At 52.5% G+C, this 18512-nt stretch overlaps 8 protein-coding genes across 8 annotated transcripts; 5 read left to right on the top strand and 3 right to left on the bottom strand.

The window, feature by feature from the left end:
* Positions 1–143: 143 nt before the first annotated feature.
* On the bottom strand, positions 144–1053 carry BO95DRAFT_191953 (ribonuclease P Rpr2/Rpp21/SNM1 subunit). The gene has a single exon (XM_025580957.1). It carries the CDS (start codon positions 859–861, stop codon positions 277–279), a length of 585 nt encoding a protein of 194 aa, XP_025440425.1. The 5' UTR covers positions 862–1053; the 3' UTR covers positions 144–276.
* A 54-nt stretch (positions 1054–1107) lies between these two features.
* BO95DRAFT_417601 (RNA lariat debranching enzyme) lies at positions 1108–3697 on the top strand (the record flags this gene model as incomplete). Its single annotated transcript, XM_025584423.1, has 3 exons — positions 1108–1414; positions 1486–1587; positions 1652–3697. Exons 1-3 carry the CDS (start codon positions 1358–1360, stop codon positions 3695–3697), a joined length of 2205 nt encoding a protein of 734 aa, XP_025440424.1. The 5' UTR covers positions 1108–1357.
* A 308-nt stretch (positions 3698–4005) lies between these two features.
* BO95DRAFT_393206 (RTP1/Tango6 family protein) lies at positions 4006–7829 on the bottom strand. Its single transcript, XM_025583664.1, has 3 exons — positions 7732–7829; positions 7079–7673; positions 4006–7030 (listed from the first exon to the last, which is right to left on the bottom strand). The coding sequence occupies exons 1-3, from the start codon at positions 7802–7804 to the stop codon at positions 4180–4182; spliced, it is 3519 nt and encodes a 1172-aa protein (XP_025440423.1). The 5' UTR covers positions 7805–7829; the 3' UTR covers positions 4006–4179.
* Positions 7830–8863: 1034 nt separating this feature from the next.
* Positions 8864–10021, top strand: BO95DRAFT_417594 (glycoside hydrolase family 28 protein; the record flags this gene model as incomplete). The annotated part of the gene is made up of 2 exons (XM_025584422.1): positions 8864–9493; positions 9563–10021. 2 exons carry the CDS (start codon positions 8864–8866, stop codon positions 10019–10021), a joined length of 1089 nt encoding a protein of 362 aa, XP_025440422.1.
* Positions 10022–11109: 1088 nt separating this feature from the next.
* On the top strand, positions 11110–11480 carry BO95DRAFT_465434 (uncharacterized protein; the record flags this gene model as incomplete). The annotated part of the gene is made up of 2 exons (XM_025589137.1): positions 11110–11226; positions 11310–11480. 2 exons carry the CDS (start codon positions 11110–11112, stop codon positions 11478–11480), a joined length of 288 nt encoding a protein of 95 aa, XP_025440421.1.
* Positions 11481–11887: 407 nt separating this feature from the next.
* Positions 11888–13431, bottom strand: BO95DRAFT_191911 (uncharacterized protein). The gene is made up of 2 exons (XM_025580956.1): positions 12984–13431; positions 11888–12933 (listed from the first exon to the last, which is right to left on the bottom strand). The coding sequence occupies exons 1-2, from the start codon at positions 13126–13128 to the stop codon at positions 11921–11923; spliced, it is 1158 nt and encodes a 385-aa protein (XP_025440420.1). The 5' UTR covers positions 13129–13431; the 3' UTR covers positions 11888–11920.
* Positions 13432–13552: 121 nt separating this feature from the next.
* Positions 13553–16197, top strand: BO95DRAFT_417590 (Zn(II)2Cys6 transcription factor). Its single transcript, XM_025584421.1, has 5 exons — positions 13553–13658; positions 13718–13846; positions 13922–14564; positions 14616–15125; positions 15180–16197. The coding sequence occupies exons 1-5, from the start codon at positions 13609–13611 to the stop codon at positions 15840–15842; spliced, it is 1995 nt and encodes a 664-aa protein (XP_025440419.1). The 5' UTR covers positions 13553–13608; the 3' UTR covers positions 15843–16197.
* Positions 16198–16345: 148 nt separating this feature from the next.
* Positions 16346–17931, top strand: BO95DRAFT_367464 (general substrate transporter; the record flags this gene model as incomplete). The annotated part of the gene is made up of 3 exons (XM_025582790.1): positions 16346–17161; positions 17240–17614; positions 17686–17931. 3 exons carry the CDS (start codon positions 16346–16348, stop codon positions 17929–17931), a joined length of 1437 nt encoding a protein of 478 aa, XP_025440418.1.
* Positions 17932–18512: the final 581 nt, after the last annotated feature.

The raw sequence follows: 18512 nt of genomic DNA, 5'->3' as shown, positions 1-18512 counted from the left end.
GACCGACGATCGAAAAGGCAGGCTATATGAGGTGGACAGGATGTGTAGCCAAGCTAAGGTACGGAGAAAAGCTGCAAGAAAGAAAGTAACAGAAACAAAGGAAGGAGCTGGTGGAGCTTCCAGCCAGCTGAGAAGTAGTTAAGTTACGAGGGGAACGCTCAGCTGGAAGCACCGACCGACTGGAAGCCGAGGAACCCCGCGCTAGCCCCAAAGTGTGCCGGAGACACTCCCCGATTGTCCGCATCGGTCACGTGACATGTAGCAGTCATGTGATCTTCACTGCTGCAAGAAATCAAAGAGATCGAGGGACGAGGTCGGGCGAGATTGTTGCTTCGAGGCCATTAGTGCCTGCAGACCACCTTGCTTGCGAGACTTGGCTCTTTTCTTGCTACTGGCATTTTCCGCGGATTTGACAGCCTTATCTGGATCCGCGAGTGCAGGGGCTGGCTGTCCGGGCAAAGGCCTCGTAGACATTGAGGAATGAGTCGCAACTGCATTCGGTACCGTAGTCACCGAAACTACTGGAGCATTGGAGCGAACAGGTTCTTTTTTGGAGGGTTTGACGGTGCGTCGACGGCAGCGAAGGCAGATCAGAACCGTAGCCCCCTCAGCACTCAAGCCTGCAAGCTTCTTTTTCCTCTTCGAGACCTGAACAGTCCTGGTCGACATGGAGTTTCGGAGGCACCCACATGCTCCACAAGCAAATTCTTGCTGTCGCTGATTTAAGGGCTTGAACTCGTCGCGAATGATGTTATGGTGAACGGACATCAGATGGGCCGCGGTCGATGGGCTTGCGGCCTCTAAAAAGCTTGCTGAGCTCTTCAGATATTCCAGCCTAGGTGCATGATCACTGAGTGGCATATTTTTGTTCGGAAAGAGGTTGCCTAAGCAATGGACAAGATATACAAATTCAAGTGAATGGAAAAAGGGCGAATTGATAGAGAGTCAGTTGTGAATTGGGGATTGATTGGTAAAATGTGCTCCCCCCCAAAAAAGAGGAATTGGCGGATGCAAAGCAAGCAAATCAAACACCCGCACTCGCTTTGCCAGTCCGTTGGTTGTGTTACTTCTTTGGGTACTTCTTTGGTACTTTCAGTACTCGACTTTCTTTGCTCTCCCTCCAATTCTCGTGCTCGCCCACTCGCTTTCTTTGTTTTGTATTTTTCTTTCACCTTCTCGACTCCGGTCTCTCACTTCCTAGCTACTTATCTCTCTCGATCTTAGAAGGAGACAAGTCTTCAAAAATTCTTTCTGACAACAAACTGCGGGTGTTCGCTTGTTGGATTCTTCGCTTCTTTTCCGCCTGCCCCCAGATCTACTTGGCTACTTGACCATAAGTAGGCCATCTTCCAGTGCGATGGAGGCCCAACAAACCTCTAGTCCTGCTTCTGTCAGGGTCGCTTTTGAAGGCTGTGTAAGTGGTCTATTGCCTGGCCCGAGCGCTACTTTTGGAGGCTGCGAGATTAATCAACATACTCTTCGCAGGGACACGGCTGCCTCAACGACATATACGCATCAGTTGAGAACGCCGCCACCTTGAAAGGATGGGATGGCGTTGACGTGGTCATCATAGGTGGCGATTTCCAGGTGAGTCTTCCGCGATCGCCTCGCTTGGTCTCAGTAACAATCCTTTCCTCAACTGAATCTCTAGGCCGTCCGCAATGCCAACGATCTTGCCTGCATGTCTGTACCTCAGAAGTACAGGGAGTTAGGCGACTTTCACGAGTACTACAGTGGGAAACGCACCGCACCCTATCTGACTATTTTCATCGGAGGTAACCATGAGGCTGGCAATCATCTCTTCGAACTTTACTACGGAGGGTGGGTTGCCCCGAATATTTATTACTTGGGTGCAGCGAACGTTCTTCGGTTCGGCCCCCTCCGCATCGCTGGCATGTCTGGTATCTGGAAGGGCTATGATTACAGAAAGCCGCATTCGGAGAGATTGCCTTATAATCGAGACGATGTTTCAGGCATCTACCACGTGAGAGAGCTCGATGTTCGGAAGCTACTTCAGGTTCGTACCCAGGTTGACCTGGGCTTATCTCACGATTGGCCTAAGCAGGTTGAACTGTGCGGAGATTCCGAGTATCTCTTCAACACAAAGAGAGGCTTCCGTGAAGACTCCCAAAGTGGTAAACTGGGCAATCCTGCGGCCAAGTACGTCCTTGACCGTCTACGTCCCGCCCATTGGTTCTCCGCCCATTTGCATGTGAAGTTTGCCGCCATAGTCGCTCATGGAGAGTATGTTACCCCTGAACACCCGGCTGCTAAAAGGAAAGCTGAAGCTCCTCTACCCGATCCTCTTCCCGCCTCGAGTGCTCCGCACCATTTCGGCTTGGACGGTGCTCTCCTCACGGCCCTTGCGCTTCCCGATGATAATCCCCAGGCCGAGCGTATTCTCCCAGCTCGACCTGCCGCGGATCAGGAGCCTTCAGGCAACCACGAGAGCGCGGAAACAGCAAGCCAACCCTCGGCTATCGACAAAGTGGATGAGGCCCCATCTGAGAAGGACATCCCCAACGAACCCAGTGATGACAAGAGTAAGATTTCAGCATGGAATAATTTCCACACCGTGGCCGCTGAGGCTGAGGCGGCTGAAAACTCTCGATTTCTGGCAGATAAATCCCTTCAGTATGCAGCTCTAAAACCGAGCGTTTCGCACGATCTGACATGGAAAAGAATCGAGACCGGCGAGGACGGATCCGGTCGTGTCTACACCGGCATCGAACGCGATAGCGCCAACAAGAAGCTGAAGACCGAGCACAAACCCGAAGCCGTGAAGAACTCCGACGAGATCGACCTCAACCTGGACAGCGACTCCGATGCGGAAACGACTCCTCACAAAGTCTCTACACCCGTGACCGGACAGACCGACGAGCCCTCTTCTAACAAGGCAGTCCCCAGCGATGACTCAAAGACTACTACGCAGGCTGACCCGGCTTTGCCGGCTAGTGGAACTGACATTCCTGAAGATATTCGCAATCAACTTCCTGCCAGCTTTGCACGCCCTCAGCCCGAACCTTACCCATTGAACGGACTGTTGCCCGATGCTATCTTCAACAAGACCACTAAATTCCTGGCACTTGACAAATGCCTTCCTCAACGCCACTTCCTACAGCTGCTCGAGATCGAAGCTATCTCCGACCAAGAAGGCATTAGTACCGAACGCCCTTATCGTTTGCAGTACGACAAAGAATGGCTAGCAATTACCCGTGTCTTCGCTGACGATCTTCAACTCGGAGACCCCGCCGCGAAGCCTCCGGCTGACAAGGGCGATCAGGTATATAAGCCGCTGATCGAGGAGGAGGAGAAATGGGTGGACGAACACGTGGTTCAGACAGGAAAGCTGGACGTGCCCGAGAACTTCACTCTAACGGCCCCAGTCTACGACCCAGCTGTCCCACTTAACACGGAGGAACAGCCCATCGAGTACACTAACCCGCAAACCGCGCAGTTCTGCGAGCTGATAGGGATCGAGAACAAGTTCCATATGAGTGACGAGGAACGCCAAGCTCGTATGGCCGCAGGCCCTCGACCCAGTGAGTTCAGGCCCCGGGATCGAGGCCCACGTCGTGGGGGCTTTGGTCGAGGCCGCGGCGGGGGCGGCGGCGGCAGATTTCGTGGCGGCGGCGGCCGTGGAGGCGGAGGTGGGCGTGGGCGTGGTGGTGGTGGTGGCCGCGGACTTCCGTACTGAAACTTACGACTTCCTGTTCTCCATTTACTCTGCGTTGAAGCAAGGACAATCTCGTTTGTGATGCTATTGTCTTTCGGTATTGGGGGTGATGCAAACGAAGGCGTACTGGGAGGGAGGGTTCTGCTTGACTTACTTCTACTGGTTGCTCAATGATTTCTATGGTGTGATGCGTTTGACTTGACATAGCTGGGGTCGACGGAACAGCTCTTCGTTTTCGCTTTGTCGTTTCGTGTGTAGTATGAAAACAATGCTTGTCACTGGACAAACAAATACTGGCCACATTCTGCTTTTACGAGGCAATCAATTCTCATCAGATGCATCTGCACTTCATTGATACTATCTTCGGTTGACTTTTCGAGTCCGAGAACATAGAACTAGATGGTTCCGAAGCCTCCAAAGGTGAAAGACCACAAAAGCTAGAAGCCGTTCAAGAATCGGATCCAACTTCAGCCCAAACAGCACAGCAATGTATCTCTTATGCCCTACTCAATCTCCTCAATCCTCGGGCGTAGACTCGCTTCCCTAGTCCCAGCCAAAGGATCAATCCTCAGCCCGGCAATCCGATCTCCCAACTCCAACCTCGGGCCCTCATTATTGTTATGATCAGCAGCAGCAGCGGCAGCACCCCTCGACACCGCCCCAATCCCCCACATCAAAGCCTTCTCCAACCACGCCTCCAGACTCTCAACCACGACGCGTACATGACCCCTGACAATGGGATCCGTCTCCCCGCTCTCCACGAACGTGAGGGTCCGCAGCATCCGCGGGATATTCCCTATCACGGTCGTCGAGTTATTCCTCATCGCAGCAGCAGAATTCTGCTCGGCCAAAGAGAACCCGAACCCCAGTGCGTCGGCGCCTTTCTCCTCGCGCACGGTGTCCATGGCCTTCAGCACATCCGACAGAAGCACCGCGCTGGCGCGGCGCAGGATCGCGCTCTCGGGCTCGGGCTCCATCGTCAACGTGGCCAGCGCGAGGTCGACTGCGGCGCTGAGTATCGATAACCCCAACCCCAGGATATTGGTGCGGATGGCGGTGGCGAGGATGGAGAGGGCTGACGCGCGCACGCGGAGATCGTCCGGCTCGGCGTCGGATTTCGAGCCCGCCGACCAGGCGGCGATGATGTTTTCGTAGTGCGCGAGTTGGTCGGGGTTGTGTTTCTCGTCATCGTCGTCGTCGTCAAGAGGGTTGGTGGCGGTGTCGGTGGTGGTGGTTTGGGATGATGGCCCCAGGGACCAGCCGGACGGCATGATGATCTCCTTGGCTTCGCGCTCCTGTTTACGGGCCTCGCGCTCCTTCTTGCGCTGTTCTGCGGCGAGACGTTCGCGACGGGCTTTCTGGGCCTCGGGCTTGTGGGCGCGGCGGCCGGCGACGGTGAGCATCCCTTCGCCGAGGAGGCGGGCGGGTTCGCCGGTGAGGGCTTCGCCGAGGTCCTGGACGGTGCGCAGGAGGGCCTCGCCGATTTTCAGGCGCTGGTCGACGTGCCCGCCGCTGGCTTCGGGGCGGTCGATGTAGCGGTCGATCAGGGTCTTGAGGACGGTGCGTGGGTGGCGCGAGGCGAGGGTGCCGATGAGGTTGATGGCGTTGAGGTAGACGAATTCGTCGTTCGTGAGCGGTTCGTCTGAGGGGTCGGTGAGGATGGAGAGGAGGAGGGTAAGCGTGGAGGGGATGTCGAGGACCGGGGAGGATTTCTTGATCAGGGTGGAGAGGAGGGAGAAGCCCTCGGCTTGGATGGGGGCGAGGTCAGAGTTGAGGTTGGTTAGTGCGCGGCGGTGGGTTTCGAAGTCGGAGATCTCGGAGGAGGTTTTCGCGGCACTGGTGCTATCGCTGGACTGCTCGCTGAGTTGGATCTCGGCGAGCATGGAGGCGGTTGTGCCGGCTTTGGATAGCGAGGGAGGGAGGTAGGGGATGAGTTCGTCGAGTTTGGATTTGATGCTTTCGAGCACTGGTACTGTCTCTGGGGAGGTGGTGAATTCGGGGGATGCGAGGACTGTCGACAACAGACTAAATACGGCGGGCAAGGATTCAGTCGAATCCGATTGCGGATCTGCTTCTTGTCCGGCTTCTTCGGTGTTGACAATGCTGGCTAAAGACGAAAGAGACATTTTCCCGGATGTCTGATCCGTTCTCTTCTTCTTTCGAGTATATGCTCCGTGTAGCTCGCCGTCGATGATCTGCTTGATGAGTTCGAGTACCCTGAGAGGACGACGAGATAGTGTATCCTTGAAATTATCCAGCAGTGTCTCAGCCAGCTTAGCACTAACCAGCTTGCGGATTAGATTGCTGGAGTCTTCGTCCTCTTGTGTAAGTCTTATGCTGGTGAGGATCTCTGATTCGTCCGAGGGCCTCACGAGCCAACGCTCGCTGACATAGAGGAAGATGTCTCCCGTCCTTTCCTCGCTATTAGGATCGGCACCTAAGACACTTAGGAACAGCTTTGCCCGCGACTGCAAGTTGTCCACGAGCCGGATAATGTTACGGCCTGTTTCTGCCGAATCACGCTTGACTAGCGATACAGACTTTTGAGGTTGTATACCATAGGTCCAGGCAGGCCCGCCATCCCAGAGCAGGTTATCGACTAGCTTCTTCAATGGCTCTAGTCCGCCTGACAGACCAAAGTATGCTTGTAAGATAGTTAGCACCTTTCCGTGCAGCACTGTCGCTTGATTTTCTAATGCATAGCAAGCCAGGCCCCAGAGGGGAAGAAGGACTGGATGGACGACTCTCTTGACGAGGCCTGGATTCGGAGGCTGGAGGACTAGACTGGTCAGTCTGTCAATTGCCAGCATCAATAGTGCCTCATCCACCAACACCTGTCCTGATGACGTTTGACACTCGTCTCTGCTAGTCAGCCATAGCCTTGAAGATGAGCTGAGGCTGGCGGTGAGCGCCTCAAAGATAGGTACTAAGAAAATGGAATGGCCTATCGTTCCACGAGACCCATACGATCGCTTCGATAAGATACCATTACCGACGACATATGCTGCGGTCTTCCGCAGATCCGGGTCTTCGCCATCTATCAGATTCAACAGCTGTGGAGCGATCGCAGTAAAGTACTTATCCGTATCCATTCCTTGTGGTACAGATGACAGTAGGCGGGATGTTTGCATAATTGCTTGTACAGTGAAATGAGGACCATTGGACACTTGAGTCTGTGACTCGACCTCAAGGGAGGGTGCAAGCTGAGAAGCTAGAAACATCATGGTCTGTAAGACCCCGTCTGGCCGGAGGGGGATTCGAGATAAAAAACCAGAGACAACTGATTTGAACCACGGGGCTGGCTCCGATTGAAGAAACGGCGAGAGGGTAGAAAGGACTATCGTGCTGGGGGTTCTGCCGTGGCTTAGTCAATATAAATATACACTCCTGGCAGTAGCTTACTCTTCGATCAGCTTGGTAAGGCCACGACGATAATGTAACTTTTGGTCATCGAGCATCCCTATCGAATTGTAACCTAGATCCGAAAGCCCGCTGATCATATCACTTAGAATACGACCATGGACTACAGGCTGGATGCTCGGTCGTGAGTCAAATATTATATCGGTAAGTGCTATTATGATCTTCTCGAGAAGGGTTTCGTCTTGCGGCCTTTCGTGCGCAGGAGCTTGCTCTTGCTGGGCGATGACGCCTGCGGGCAAGACCGATATGACTCTTTTCTGAAGCGGGATCGCAACTCCCCGCGAAAGAGAGGGGTAGATACCCTCTAGAGAGATCAAGTCCAGCAGCGCATGGAGGAGCCGCCGTCGCTTGGCATCTTCGAGTGCAGCATCCTCTGCGTCTGCCGAACTGTGGCGGAGGGCCTCGTTATCGGCATCGCTCGGTGGTGTCACAAAGGCGGTATGAACGGAGCTTAGGATCTCCAAGGCCTTGCCAATGACAATCCTTCGTTTGGGCACGTCTTCTCCACATGTCTCAAAGCTGTTGCTGTCTAGCAGAATGTCCAGGAGGGACTTTCCGCGATGTTTTTGGATTTCCTCTTCACACTGGGTTAGCCTCGACATCAACGGCACGGAAGGGCTATCAGGTCTGCATACCTCTTTGGAGAACAGGATCCAGAAACCTGGTGGCAGCCGCAAAGGCTTCCTTCACCCGCAAAGAATCTCCCATGATTCTGGAAACGGGAGAACTGGGGTTGGCTGTATAATCATCTCATGGAATCATTCTTTCTTCCTACATCATGAACGGGTGAACCGATGGAGAGATTATCTAAGCGGGCAGGGGCGTGACGAGCGGCTTCCGCGTGCTTCCCTGACTAACTGGATCCGGTTAGAGGCCGCCACTGGTGGGTTGCAGATTAATTCTTCACCCTGCAATGATGATCAGGGACTGTACGGAGGCTGCAGTGTACTTACTGTACCTAGTATAATATACTGCCGGCTCAAGTCTTCTTTCTTCTCCTCTTGCCTGGGAAAATCAACCTCGGGTCTGTCAATCAGCAGCGTTTGGGTCAGAGTAAGGATTAAGAACGGTTTTATCAACGAAAGGGAAATCTTCTTATCAAGTCACTCCGTCTAGCGGTGTCTCGTTCCTGTGTTTTGAGAAGGAAAAAGGAGTAAAACCCACTGTCACCGGCTAGTACGTGAACTCTATGCCGACAGGACCACACTGGTATAGCCGAGCTTTTACCAAGAGCGCTATGCCGAAGCTTGTAAAATTGCTTAATCAGTGGTCTGTGGACTGCGACCAGAACCCTGACTAGACCCAACCAGGTTGAACCAGGTTCAACCAACCCAAGGCCAGGGAATCTTCAGGCGAGCCGAAGGCGCCATCAGGACCCTGAAACGCAAGCCATTGGACCACCACAGGTAAGACAAGCGGTTTGTGGCTTTACTGTACCGAAGAATACCCCTATACTGGTCTGCACTGCAATTGATATCAGGGTCGAGTGATTGCAAAGGGGTCCAGCTATGCCGTTTAAGCTTAGCCTTGACTTCATGTAGAGTGAGCACTCGGAGCGAGAGTGATTCGCAGTTGACAAAAGGGGAACAAGATATTGAGCAGCACTGTGATAGGCTCACCCAGCAGGACCATATAAAACGTCAACATGGCGCTCGAGGGTAATCAACAGCACTCGATCATTCACTCCTTCTCTCAATCACTCTCTACCACTTTCGTTTCTTTCGCTTTCTTTTCTTATAGAAACACAGACACTTTCCTTAAACCACCATGCCTTCCTTCTCTTCTCTTGTGGCCTACAGCCTGGCTGCTGGGGCTACTCTTGTGTCCGCTTCCCCCATAGAGGCTCGCGGCAGTTGCACTTTCACCACCGCTGCTGCTGCGAAGGCGGGTAAGGCCAGCTGCTCGACCATTGTCCTCGACAACATTGCTGTTCCTGCCGGAACCACGCTGGACTTGACCGGCCTCAAGAGCGGCACCCATGTCACCTTCGAGGGCACCACCACTTTTGGCTATGAGGAATGGGCGGGTCCCTTGATCTCAATGAGTGGCACGGACATCACCGTTACCGGAGCCTCCGGTCATCTCATCAACTGCGATGGCTCCCGCTGGTGGGATGGTAAGGGAACGAGCGGAAAGACCAAGCCCAAGTTCTTCTACGCCCACGGGCTGGACTCCTCCTCCATCACTGGACTCGAGATCAAGAATACCCCTCTCATGGCCTTCAGTATCGAGGCAAACGATATCACCCTCACCGATATTACCATCAACAACGCTGATGGCGACAGCCTTGGTGGCCACAACACCGACGCATTCGACGTGGGCAACTCGGTTGGCGTGAACATCGTCAAGCCCTGGGTCCACAACCAGGACGACTGTCTCGCAATCAACTCCGGCGAAGTATATCAGCCTCTTTCTCCGGCCCCCTTTCTGATCAAGGCAGTCACTAATCCATGGTCTACTGCTTAGAATATCTACTTCACCGGCGGAACTTGCATCGGCGGCCACGGCCTCTCTATCGGCTCCGTGGGTGGCCGTTCCGATAACACCGTCAAGAACGTCACGATCGAGCACTCCACCGTGTCCAACTCTGAGAATGCCGTCCGCATCAAGACCATCTCCGGCGCCACGGGCTCTGTTTCCGACGTCAAATACACGAACATTGTCATGTCCGGTATCACCGACTACGGAGTGGTCATCCAGCAGGACTACGAGGATGGCAAGCCCACCGGTAAGCCTACCAACGGTGTGTCGGTCACGGATATCACACTGGATGGCGTGACCGGTAGTGTTGCGAGCGGTGCCACGGAGGTCTACCTCCTGTGTGGCAGCGGTAGCTGCAAGGATTGGACCTGGACTGACGTCAAGGTTACTGGCGGCAAGAAGTCCAGTGCTTGCAAGAACTATCCCTCTGTTGCGTCTTGTTAAGTTAGGGAGCTTCGTCGGCCTAGTCTGGGGGCTACTTGCTTAGTACACCCATTTTTCAGTGACTCACTGAGTCTCAGCTGTATTTCAAGCCATGTCAGTCATCTACTGTACATACCCCTTTTTGAGTAACCTATCTTCTATAATCATATATCCACAGTATATAATCTTTTTCCTATCAATAACTGAGTGTAGAATTTCAATAGATTTCCCATCTTTCCCAGTAAACCCCAAGGCCAGGATGTTGCCACAACATTGGCACAATAGATAATACGCACCTTCGGAGCAGCTTACGGACTCGACGATCCACAAGATGTGTACTCAGACCAAACTTTGGCTAAGCATTATCCTCAAGACGCAGACCATACATGTGGTTCATGACTGACCGCAAAAAGATCCCCGCCGGACTACGCGGCACAAACTACACCAACAACCTGAAGGATCACAGAATAAATTAATTGTCTCACTCCGACGGAACAATGTCGCTGAAACCTAAATCATATCTATAGTATCATGAACTACGCTCCTTAAATCAGCGCCAGCGCTAGTCTCAGCTTAGCGTCAGAAGCCAAAGTTATTTAGAGTGTGCCGAGCCCATTTGGAGCAGGATCGTGTCGATCATGTTCACTCCCATGCAAACTTACACATCTATGTCCACTATGATCCAGAGCAATCCTGCTGATATGGCACGATGGCTCCGTCAGTCAAGGTAGGCCGCGTAGATCACCATTTTGGGAAGATCGGTACAGCTGTTCCCCGATGATACAGCCCTTCCGATCGTGGAGACCGTCCTCGAGAACGGATCATTCGACGAGGGGGATGTTTTCCAGGGCATCGGAGGTAGAGCAGCGGTGTACAGTATACTAAACTTATAGTCCAATGCTTCACAATGAGGAACGGGATAGTACGTACTCGACCATGCTCCCTCCTTTACAGCTCAGCTCAACCCTACAATATAAAAAGGGCAAGAAAGACAACCAACCCCCCTCCTCTCACCCTGTCTCACCAGCATTCCTCAATTGCCTCCCCTCTTGCAACCAACCTCTTATTCCTCTCCACCAACACCCCAAGCACCCTCGAGCAAAACCACAATGGTCCAACTCTTCACCCTTGGCCTCCTCCTCCTCGGCGCCCTCGCCACCACCACCCAAGCATGCACCTACTGCCAATGCGAATTCGCCAACAGCGAGCATTGCTGCGTGTACTCGGTGAGATCCATCCCCAACGCCCACAGCATGTCACACCAATGAGGACTGGTTTATCGCTAACGCTACTCGGCCATCGTGTCCAGGACGCAAGCGCCGGAGAGCTGGACTGCGCGTCCATCTGCGCCAACGCTCATCGCGCGGATGGGGTCAGCAACTCGGATGGAACGGCCGGCACCGCCTGCAATGCTGGGGGGAAGTATGAGTGTATTAGTGCGTTCACGGCGTTGGATCGGACGCCTTGTTATACGGAGTAGATTTTGAGGGAGCCCGGGGGAGAAGGGGGTTGGTGGTTGGGTTGGGTTGTGGGGGCGTCTTGGGGATTAGGATAGTTGGTATAGTAAAGGGGGAGTGTCGGTTAGAAGTTAGACTCGTTTTGTTCTTGGTTGGGAGATATTCGGAGCGTCATTGTGTGCTGGGTGAATGTTGCTTTGGGGGGGTAAATGGGGTTGTTTCTGGTATCCTGTGGAGCGGTTTCAGAAGTAGGGGATAACTCATTCTTCTTTCGGGACAGTTCATGGGCATTAGAATCACTAGGTATGGCTTGATAACCGTACGGTGGAGACAGTATACGAAAGGTATCCGATCTGACTTCTAATGAAAAGTACACATTGGGTGGTGCGAAAGACGGCAATTGATAGGTAGTAGCTTCTAATATACAAGGGGGGTATCTCTATCTTCCGGTGCTTATAGCTATCTACAATATCTGCAGCGGAACAGTCATTGACACTCTGCTTCTCCCCCACGCACCCGGGGCCCGATAACAGATATCGACTCTCAAGGCATACACCCGAGAGATGAAGCAGTGGCTGAATGTTGGGGGGTAGTCGAAATCACCAGGAAGCTCCACGGGCACCTGGATTGTGGATCTGAAACTCGGCGAGGTCTCATCATCTGTGCTCTTCGGCTGCCACTTTAGAGGGCCGGGCTGCATGTCTGCTAACGACACCGGGTATGTATAATAGTTCTGGTGGCGGCCCCAAGTTACCGGATTGGTCAAGTCGGGAAAGTCTGACCAAGGCTTTGCGCCGAAGAGGGTGATCGCTTGGAGCTCGACTTTGATGGCTGACAGTTTTGGCGGAGGGGCACCGGATAGGGCTCTGTAATGCAGGTCGATGGGCACCATTCTAAAAGGAGCCTTTCCTGGTGCTATCGCTGTGGGTTGGACTGCTTGGGCTGACAGAACACCCTGGAGTGCTCTGGAAAAACCCCTTGTGATTGCAACTTCTCGCCGCAGGCAATAGAATTTGCTTTCCCGTGGCACGAGGACCGGTGCTCGCTCCACGCGCAACGGACGAATGTTTATCAAGTGCTCCCATTCCACAATGGGGGCTGTTGTCCCGGCCTTGAAAGACTTCTTGCTTATGCGGAGAGATATGTGGTAAACAACTGAGGCTGTTTCAGGAGCCATATCATCCTTGCCATGTAATGACTTCTTCCGGTGGCCTAGTGTTCCAAGACTTGGCGGAAGGGAGAGATGTTCTTCATGTACTTGTCCATGACGACAACTATGCTGGCAGGCTTGAAGTGGTAGCGCGCAAGGAACCACAAACTCAAAGCGTAGACAATACTCGACTCCGGCGTCAAGGCCTTCCGCTCGTTCGGAGGGATCCTCAAGTGGCTGGCTCATGCGCAGAAAAGTGGTTGATGCTATTGGTTGTGGTAACGGCACTGCGTTCTCACTAAGGTCCACCTGTACATTCACCTTGCCTGCCGGACTGTTAGTGAGAGTGCTTGTCAAGATAGACAATGTTTAGTACCTTCACATATAAGATCGAACTGGAGTGGAGAAGAGCTTCTATGGCTTGTGACCAAAACACTACCTCTGATTGTCTCCCCAACGCTGAAGGGCTGGGAAGGGGTCTCCAGGTGAAACCGAACACGGAAGTTGGATTTATGAAGCATTGAATCATTTCATGCTTGTTAGTATCCCAGGACATCCTGGCATGATTTGCCTGGATATATTTCATGTTTTATTGTCTGATTCATCGAATGCTCGGCATATTCACTGAACCTGCCGAACCAAAATCCAAATCATATTGCTCGGCAACTCAACCTCGCCTATAACGTTGCTCGGTTGCTGATATTATTCTGCCGTTGATGTTGAAATCAGTGGACATCTTGATAATGACATGCACCACAGTGGCAAGTTATAGTCAGAGACCAAAGTAGCCTTGACTCCTTGATAAATTTGTTGCGAGGAGTAATATGAACTTGCTGTAGATCTCAGCTGGGGTCGGCTGGTTGCGGATATGCCGATGCTGAGTAAGGCATGCTGTCATCGAATCTCCTGTCGGCCAAAGATCAACTCGCCGACTATCCGCCACAACTCGTTCACTTCACAATCGATATTCTCACTGGGTCATTGAAGCAATCCTAGTATCCATGCCTGTTGTCAAGAATCCACCGAAAAGGCTCAACAAGAAACCTGTAGCGTATGTCCTGAAATTCCCCGAATGCAGGTGCAGTGTTTGACCTGATCCGTTCGGCACAGCTGTAATCGCTGTCACTCTCTCAAAGTCAAATGTTCAGGTGAACAGCCTTGCTCAAGATGTCGGCAAGCTGGGTGTGGGGGATCCTGTCAGTATGCCGTCCGCGATAGAAAGCTCAAAGTTCAGGAAAGGTATCTTACCTTTTTCCCCTCCCTTCTTCACTTTCCCCACTTCAATCACGTCTGATCCTCGACCATTCTGGCCAGTTACATTGATGAGATCCTCTCCGAGAATTCTCAGTTGAAAGAGCAAATACGCGCTCTCAGCACACCTCATAGCTCTCCTTCCAGCTCTGTACAACTCTCTGTGCCGTCGTCTGATACATACCCTTCAGTCCAGAACCCACTCATCGGAGATCGCGCTTGGTTCTATCCATACGACTCATCCGCCCCTCCCATATATATGGGAGAAGCAGCATGCACAGCGTTCTCGACGCGATTGCGTCAGTTTCTTACAGGAGACCCAAAAATAGCTCACGTCGCGCGAACTCAGTATACGCCTGAGTCTTCCCTGCTCGAAGGCGCAAGTCAGTGGCCTGGACTTGCCCAGGCTCGTCTTCTAGTCCGCATCGCTTTCAATCAATTGAGTCGTGTCTACCATCTAGTCCTCCGTAAATCGACCCTCGAGCAGCTGGAGTCTGTCTACCAGATCCCCTCACTGCGAGATGATCCCGCCTTAACATGCAAGTTCTTCGGGCTCTTTGCGCTGGGTGAAGTATATTCCTCCCGGTCAAGTGCATCGCCCACCAGCAAGGTCCCAGGAACGAAATACTACGTTCGAGCAATGAGTCTTATACCCACCATGCCGGAGCGGCCAGGGATGATATATGTGGAGAGTCTATTGTTGTTGGTAGGGGTCTCCTACATTGCCTGTGAGAAGGAAAAGCTAACTGGCTACTAGTCTCTATACTCCTACTTCCTCAACCGAAGGCATTCTGGGTATATGTTGATAGGCAGCGCGATGCGATTAGGTCTAGTTCTTGGACTCAACCATAATATCCCCCTACAACAGTGTGCAAATGCTATAGAACGTGAACACCGAGTACGACTCTGGTGGGCAATCTATGTGTTTGATCGAATGTTTACATCGAAAATTGGGTTTCCATTGCAGATCCGCGACGAAGACATTCATGTTGATTTGCCAGCAGAGGTTGCTGATCCCACTGCCCAGGAGCAGTTCTCAGATACCGCATACCTAGTGGCTAGCATTCGACTGTCTCGCATTATAGGACAGACGATAGACAAGGTTTATGGCAGGAAGCACCACATAGAGCCATTCCTGCAGCGAGAGCAGCAGTTGCTACTTGCTTTACAAGATTGGCTGAAGTTGCTCCCAGAACATGTACGCTTACGTCAGGAGGACAGCGCACCTCCCAAGCACATTGTCTCCCTGCATTTACAATTCAATCAGGTAAGCATCTGCCTTTCTTTGAAATGAACTACACTTTCTCATCACAAGCATCAGTGTGTCATCCTAGCCACCCGCCCGATTCTACTTCACGCTCTTTTCCAAAGCGGCCAGCGAGAACCCTCTGAAGACCTTCCACAGCCCGTGATTACAGTCAGTGAAGCATGCATTCACGCTGCGCGGCACTCACACTCTTTGATCATTGAAGAATGGGTTAATGGCTCCTTGCCAATGTATGGCTACTTCTATGCCCAGTATTTGTTCTCCTCATGCATCGCGTTGGTGATCTCAGGGCTCCTCCCCTCTATTGGAAACCCTGCGGATCTGGAGGCCTTGGAAACGGCAACCGAGATCTTGCACCGAATGAGCGACCAAGGCAATCTCGCCGCTTCAGAGTTCCATGAAAACCTTAAACGCGTTAAGCAGGCTTTGCCCGCCAACTCGGATAAAGCACGCGCGGGACAAGAGCCCCGTAGCCATACACCAAGGCTATCTATTCCATCGGTCCAAGGAATAGTCGCAGACCCGGAACTAGAGAGTCATAATGACGGAGTGTTGCCCCCCGCAAATTATACTACGGAAATGGCATTCCTGGAGCCAACAATGCAAGACTTCCTTGGCACGTCGGATTACGATATGAATCTTGTCAACCCAAATGATCTGCAAATAGACGGCACAGAAGACTTCGACATGTGGCCTGGAATTCTGTGGGCTTCCTGAGAAAATGTCTACCTAATTCTCGGACGCTTTGCTTATCAAGAAGCGCTACTACCGCGTATGCTAAAGAAAAGTTATCATCCGCTGATGGCTTATTCCTTTTGACCCAGCCTGAGATAAAATACAGGGACAAATAAGCGAGAAGAAAGAGGATTCAAGACAACCATCTGTTGTAACAGTCTCGACGACCAGTGCCCATCAGGCAGTGCTGCACCCGTTTCAAGGTAAAGTCCTAGTGCACAGACAAGATCAGCTCTCGCAGTACCTATTCTGATCAGCAAGTGTTGAGTGTGTCTGAGTCTAGGCGTAAGTCAGCCCTAATCGATGACATATTAGACGCAAAGACGTTATCTTCAACCCCGCATCTGATACAAGCTGGGCACAGATCGACAATAAGCAAATATGGAGAGGGTAGGGGTTTCTCCCCCACAATCTTCATTGCTTTGTACAGTCCTGTCCATCTCAGAAACTCATTCATTTCTTCGTCTATCTATCTATATTTCATCATGGCACTGCGTTTGCCTCCAAAATACGTTTTCGCCTCGGTCCTTGTCGCCCTCGGTGGTTTCTCCAACGGCTATGACACGGGCTCGATTGGCGCGCTGCTTTCCATGGCACAGTTCAGCCAATCGATAGGTCCACTGTCCCCGTTCCTGTTAGGATTCACGGTCGCGCTCATGATGCTGGCGGGTGTCCTTCCATCTCTCATAGCCGGTCATATGGCGGACCGATCGGGTCGACTGCGAATAATCTTGCTTGGTGCGGCGTTGTTTGCGGTCGGGTCACTTCTTCAGGGCATGGCACCACGGCTGGCGCTCTTCATGGCAGGCCGAGCACTAGCTGGGGCCGGTCAAGGCATCTTTCTCGGACCCATGAGCGTCTACATATGTGAGATTGCCCCCTTTCGATTCCGCGGCGCTCTCGCGGGACTACCGCAGTTTTTTGCCGTAACGGGCACCTGTGCTGGCTACTTCACCTGCTACGCTACCGTTGCTATTCCTTCTAGTATAGCCTGGCGATTACCACTGCTTGCTCAATGCTTTTTTGCCTCTTGCCTGATTATCAGCTGCCTTACTCTACCCGAGTCCCCCCGCTGGCTGATCCTCCACGGGAGACGAACTGAGGCTCGACGCTCCTTGCAGCGTCTACAGTTTCCTTTGGACGAAGTCGAAAGCAGCTTCACTGCTACCGAGCACTTCTCCAATCTGTCGCCCTGGCAGAGTTTCGTGCTGCTGTTCTCTCGAGCGTATCGACCACGCACTGTGTTGGGACTATTTGTCTTAGGAATGGTACAGCTTTCGGGAATAGACGGGGTTCTGTATGTGAGTACTCGGTCTCTTCAATGGAGACAGATCTTTGCGCTTCCCTTGCAGCCACGTAAGTGACTAACAAGAACCCAGTACGCGCCCACCCTGTTCGCCCAGGCCGGCCTATCTTCCTCGACCGCGTCATTTCTAGCCTCAGGGGTATCTGCGATCCTCATGCTGGCCGTCTCTATTCCTGCCTTCCTGCTGGCAGATCGCTGGGGTCGTCGTACATCGGCCATAACGGGAGGGCTTGTTCTCGCGACGTGCATGCTTCTCATCGGAGGCCTGTATGCTGCTGGGGTGGTACATCAGACCGGTGCGGCGCGGTGGGTGGTCATCACAGCAGTTTATGTGTTCGGACTAGCATATTCAGTCAGCTGGGCAATCATGAGCAAGATCTACGCCAGCGAGATCCAACCAGCACATGTGCGCGCGTCGGCCAATTGCGTGGCACAAGCGTTGGCTTTTGTAAGACTTTCCCCCTTCCTTTTCTGTCTTTCTTTAGGGGATCTGTAACTCATGAGACGCATGCGTATTAGTTCACGAATTGGTTGGTCGCTATTATCACTCCAATTATTCTGGATAAATCGCCCTTCGGCGTGTATTTGCTATTCGGTGGCTTGGCGCTAGGCACCGTCGCCTTCCTGGCGGCTTATATGCCCGAAACCCGCGGCCGCTCTCTGGAGGAAATTCAGGTCGCGTTCCAACAGCCAAGCCTGCAACTGAGGGACCTGAAGCGATATGTGCGGGAGCTTGTCACCTTGCGGGCTCGCAGCAACAACTAGGCATTGTGGACGCTCTGGGTAGAAACAAGTGTTGTTAGACACGCATGAGAAAAAATGGTCGTGGAGCCTTCAGGGTCCATTGAGTGGGCCTCGTCCTAAAATGTCACAGCAAAGCATACGTTTGGCCAGAAATGTCAGAGTGAGCCGGAGCTCGAAACGATGGATAATTTTTCTTTATTACTCTTTAGATTAACTTTGAACTCTCTCGGTTAATGTCAGAGTGAGGGGTCCTGTTTCTGCTGCATCCCGGGTGAATGTCGGAGAAAATGATGCGATTACCGGGCGCAGAAGATGCGTTGCTAGCTCGACCATGCTGCAGCTGAGCTCAGGATGACGATGACCTTCACACAGGCCGAGGGATATGAAGCGTAAATCGTGAATCCAATGCAATCTGGTGTATTCAAGCCAAGCTCCGCAGAATCGTTTCAGTCTTGCAATTTCAGGCTGCTCTCATTTCTTGCTTGTCTTGAGCGAAGGCGTCCATCCCGGGAAAGAGGTGTGGGGGTGGCATGATTCATAATGAAAGTGCGGATCAATCTTAAATGATGACAGTCAGTGGTTCGAAGAATTTATCCACAAAT

This window comes from Aspergillus brunneoviolaceus (assembly GCF_003184695.1).
Source record: "Aspergillus brunneoviolaceus CBS 621.78 unplaced genomic scaffold BO95scaffold_49, whole genome shotgun sequence".
NCBI classification, from domain to species: Eukaryota; Fungi; Ascomycota; class Eurotiomycetes; order Eurotiales; family Aspergillaceae; genus Aspergillus; species Aspergillus brunneoviolaceus.
Note: the sequence above shows the minus strand (reverse complement) of the source record. Positions and strands in the feature narration are given on the sequence as shown.

What these genes read in the sequence shown, in the direction of transcription:
- BO95DRAFT_417590 (XM_025584421.1), top strand. Translation starts at nt 13,609, where the DNA reads ATGCCTGTTGTCAAGAATCCACCGAAAAGGCTCAACAAGAAACCTGTA. An exon ending in AAGCTCAAAGTTCAGGAAAG is followed by an intron (nt 13,847 to 13,921) that starts GTATCTTACCTT and finishes CATTCTGGCCAG; the next exon opens with TTACATTGATGAGATCCTCT. An exon ending in TGGAGAGTCTATTGTTGTTG is followed by an intron (nt 14,565 to 14,615) that starts GTAGGGGTCTCC and finishes ACTGGCTACTAG; the next exon opens with TCTCTATACTCCTACTTCCT.
- BO95DRAFT_191911 (XM_025580956.1), bottom strand. Translation starts at nt 13,128, where the DNA reads ATGCTTCATAAATCCAACTTCCGTGTTCGGTTTCACCTGGAGACCCCT. An exon ending in GTTCGATCTTATATGTGAAG is followed by an intron (nt 12,934 to 12,983) that starts GTACTAAACATT and finishes ACAGTCCGGCAG; the next exon opens with GCAAGGTGAATGTACAGGTG.
- BO95DRAFT_191953 (XM_025580957.1), bottom strand. Translation starts at nt 861, where the DNA reads ATGCCACTCAGTGATCATGCACCTAGGCTGGAATATCTGAAGAGCTCA.
- BO95DRAFT_393206 (XM_025583664.1), bottom strand. Translation starts at nt 7,804, where the DNA reads ATGGGAGATTCTTTGCGGGTGAAGGAAGCCTTTGCGGCTGCCACCAGG. An exon ending in GGATCCTGTTCTCCAAAGAG is followed by an intron (nt 7,674 to 7,731) that starts GTATGCAGACCT and finishes CCCAGTGTGAAG; the next exon opens with AGGAAATCCAAAAACATCGC. An exon ending in CTTACCAAGCTGATCGAAGA is followed by an intron (nt 7,031 to 7,078) that starts GTAAGCTACTGC and finishes AAGCCACGGCAG; the next exon opens with AACCCCCAGCACGATAGTCC.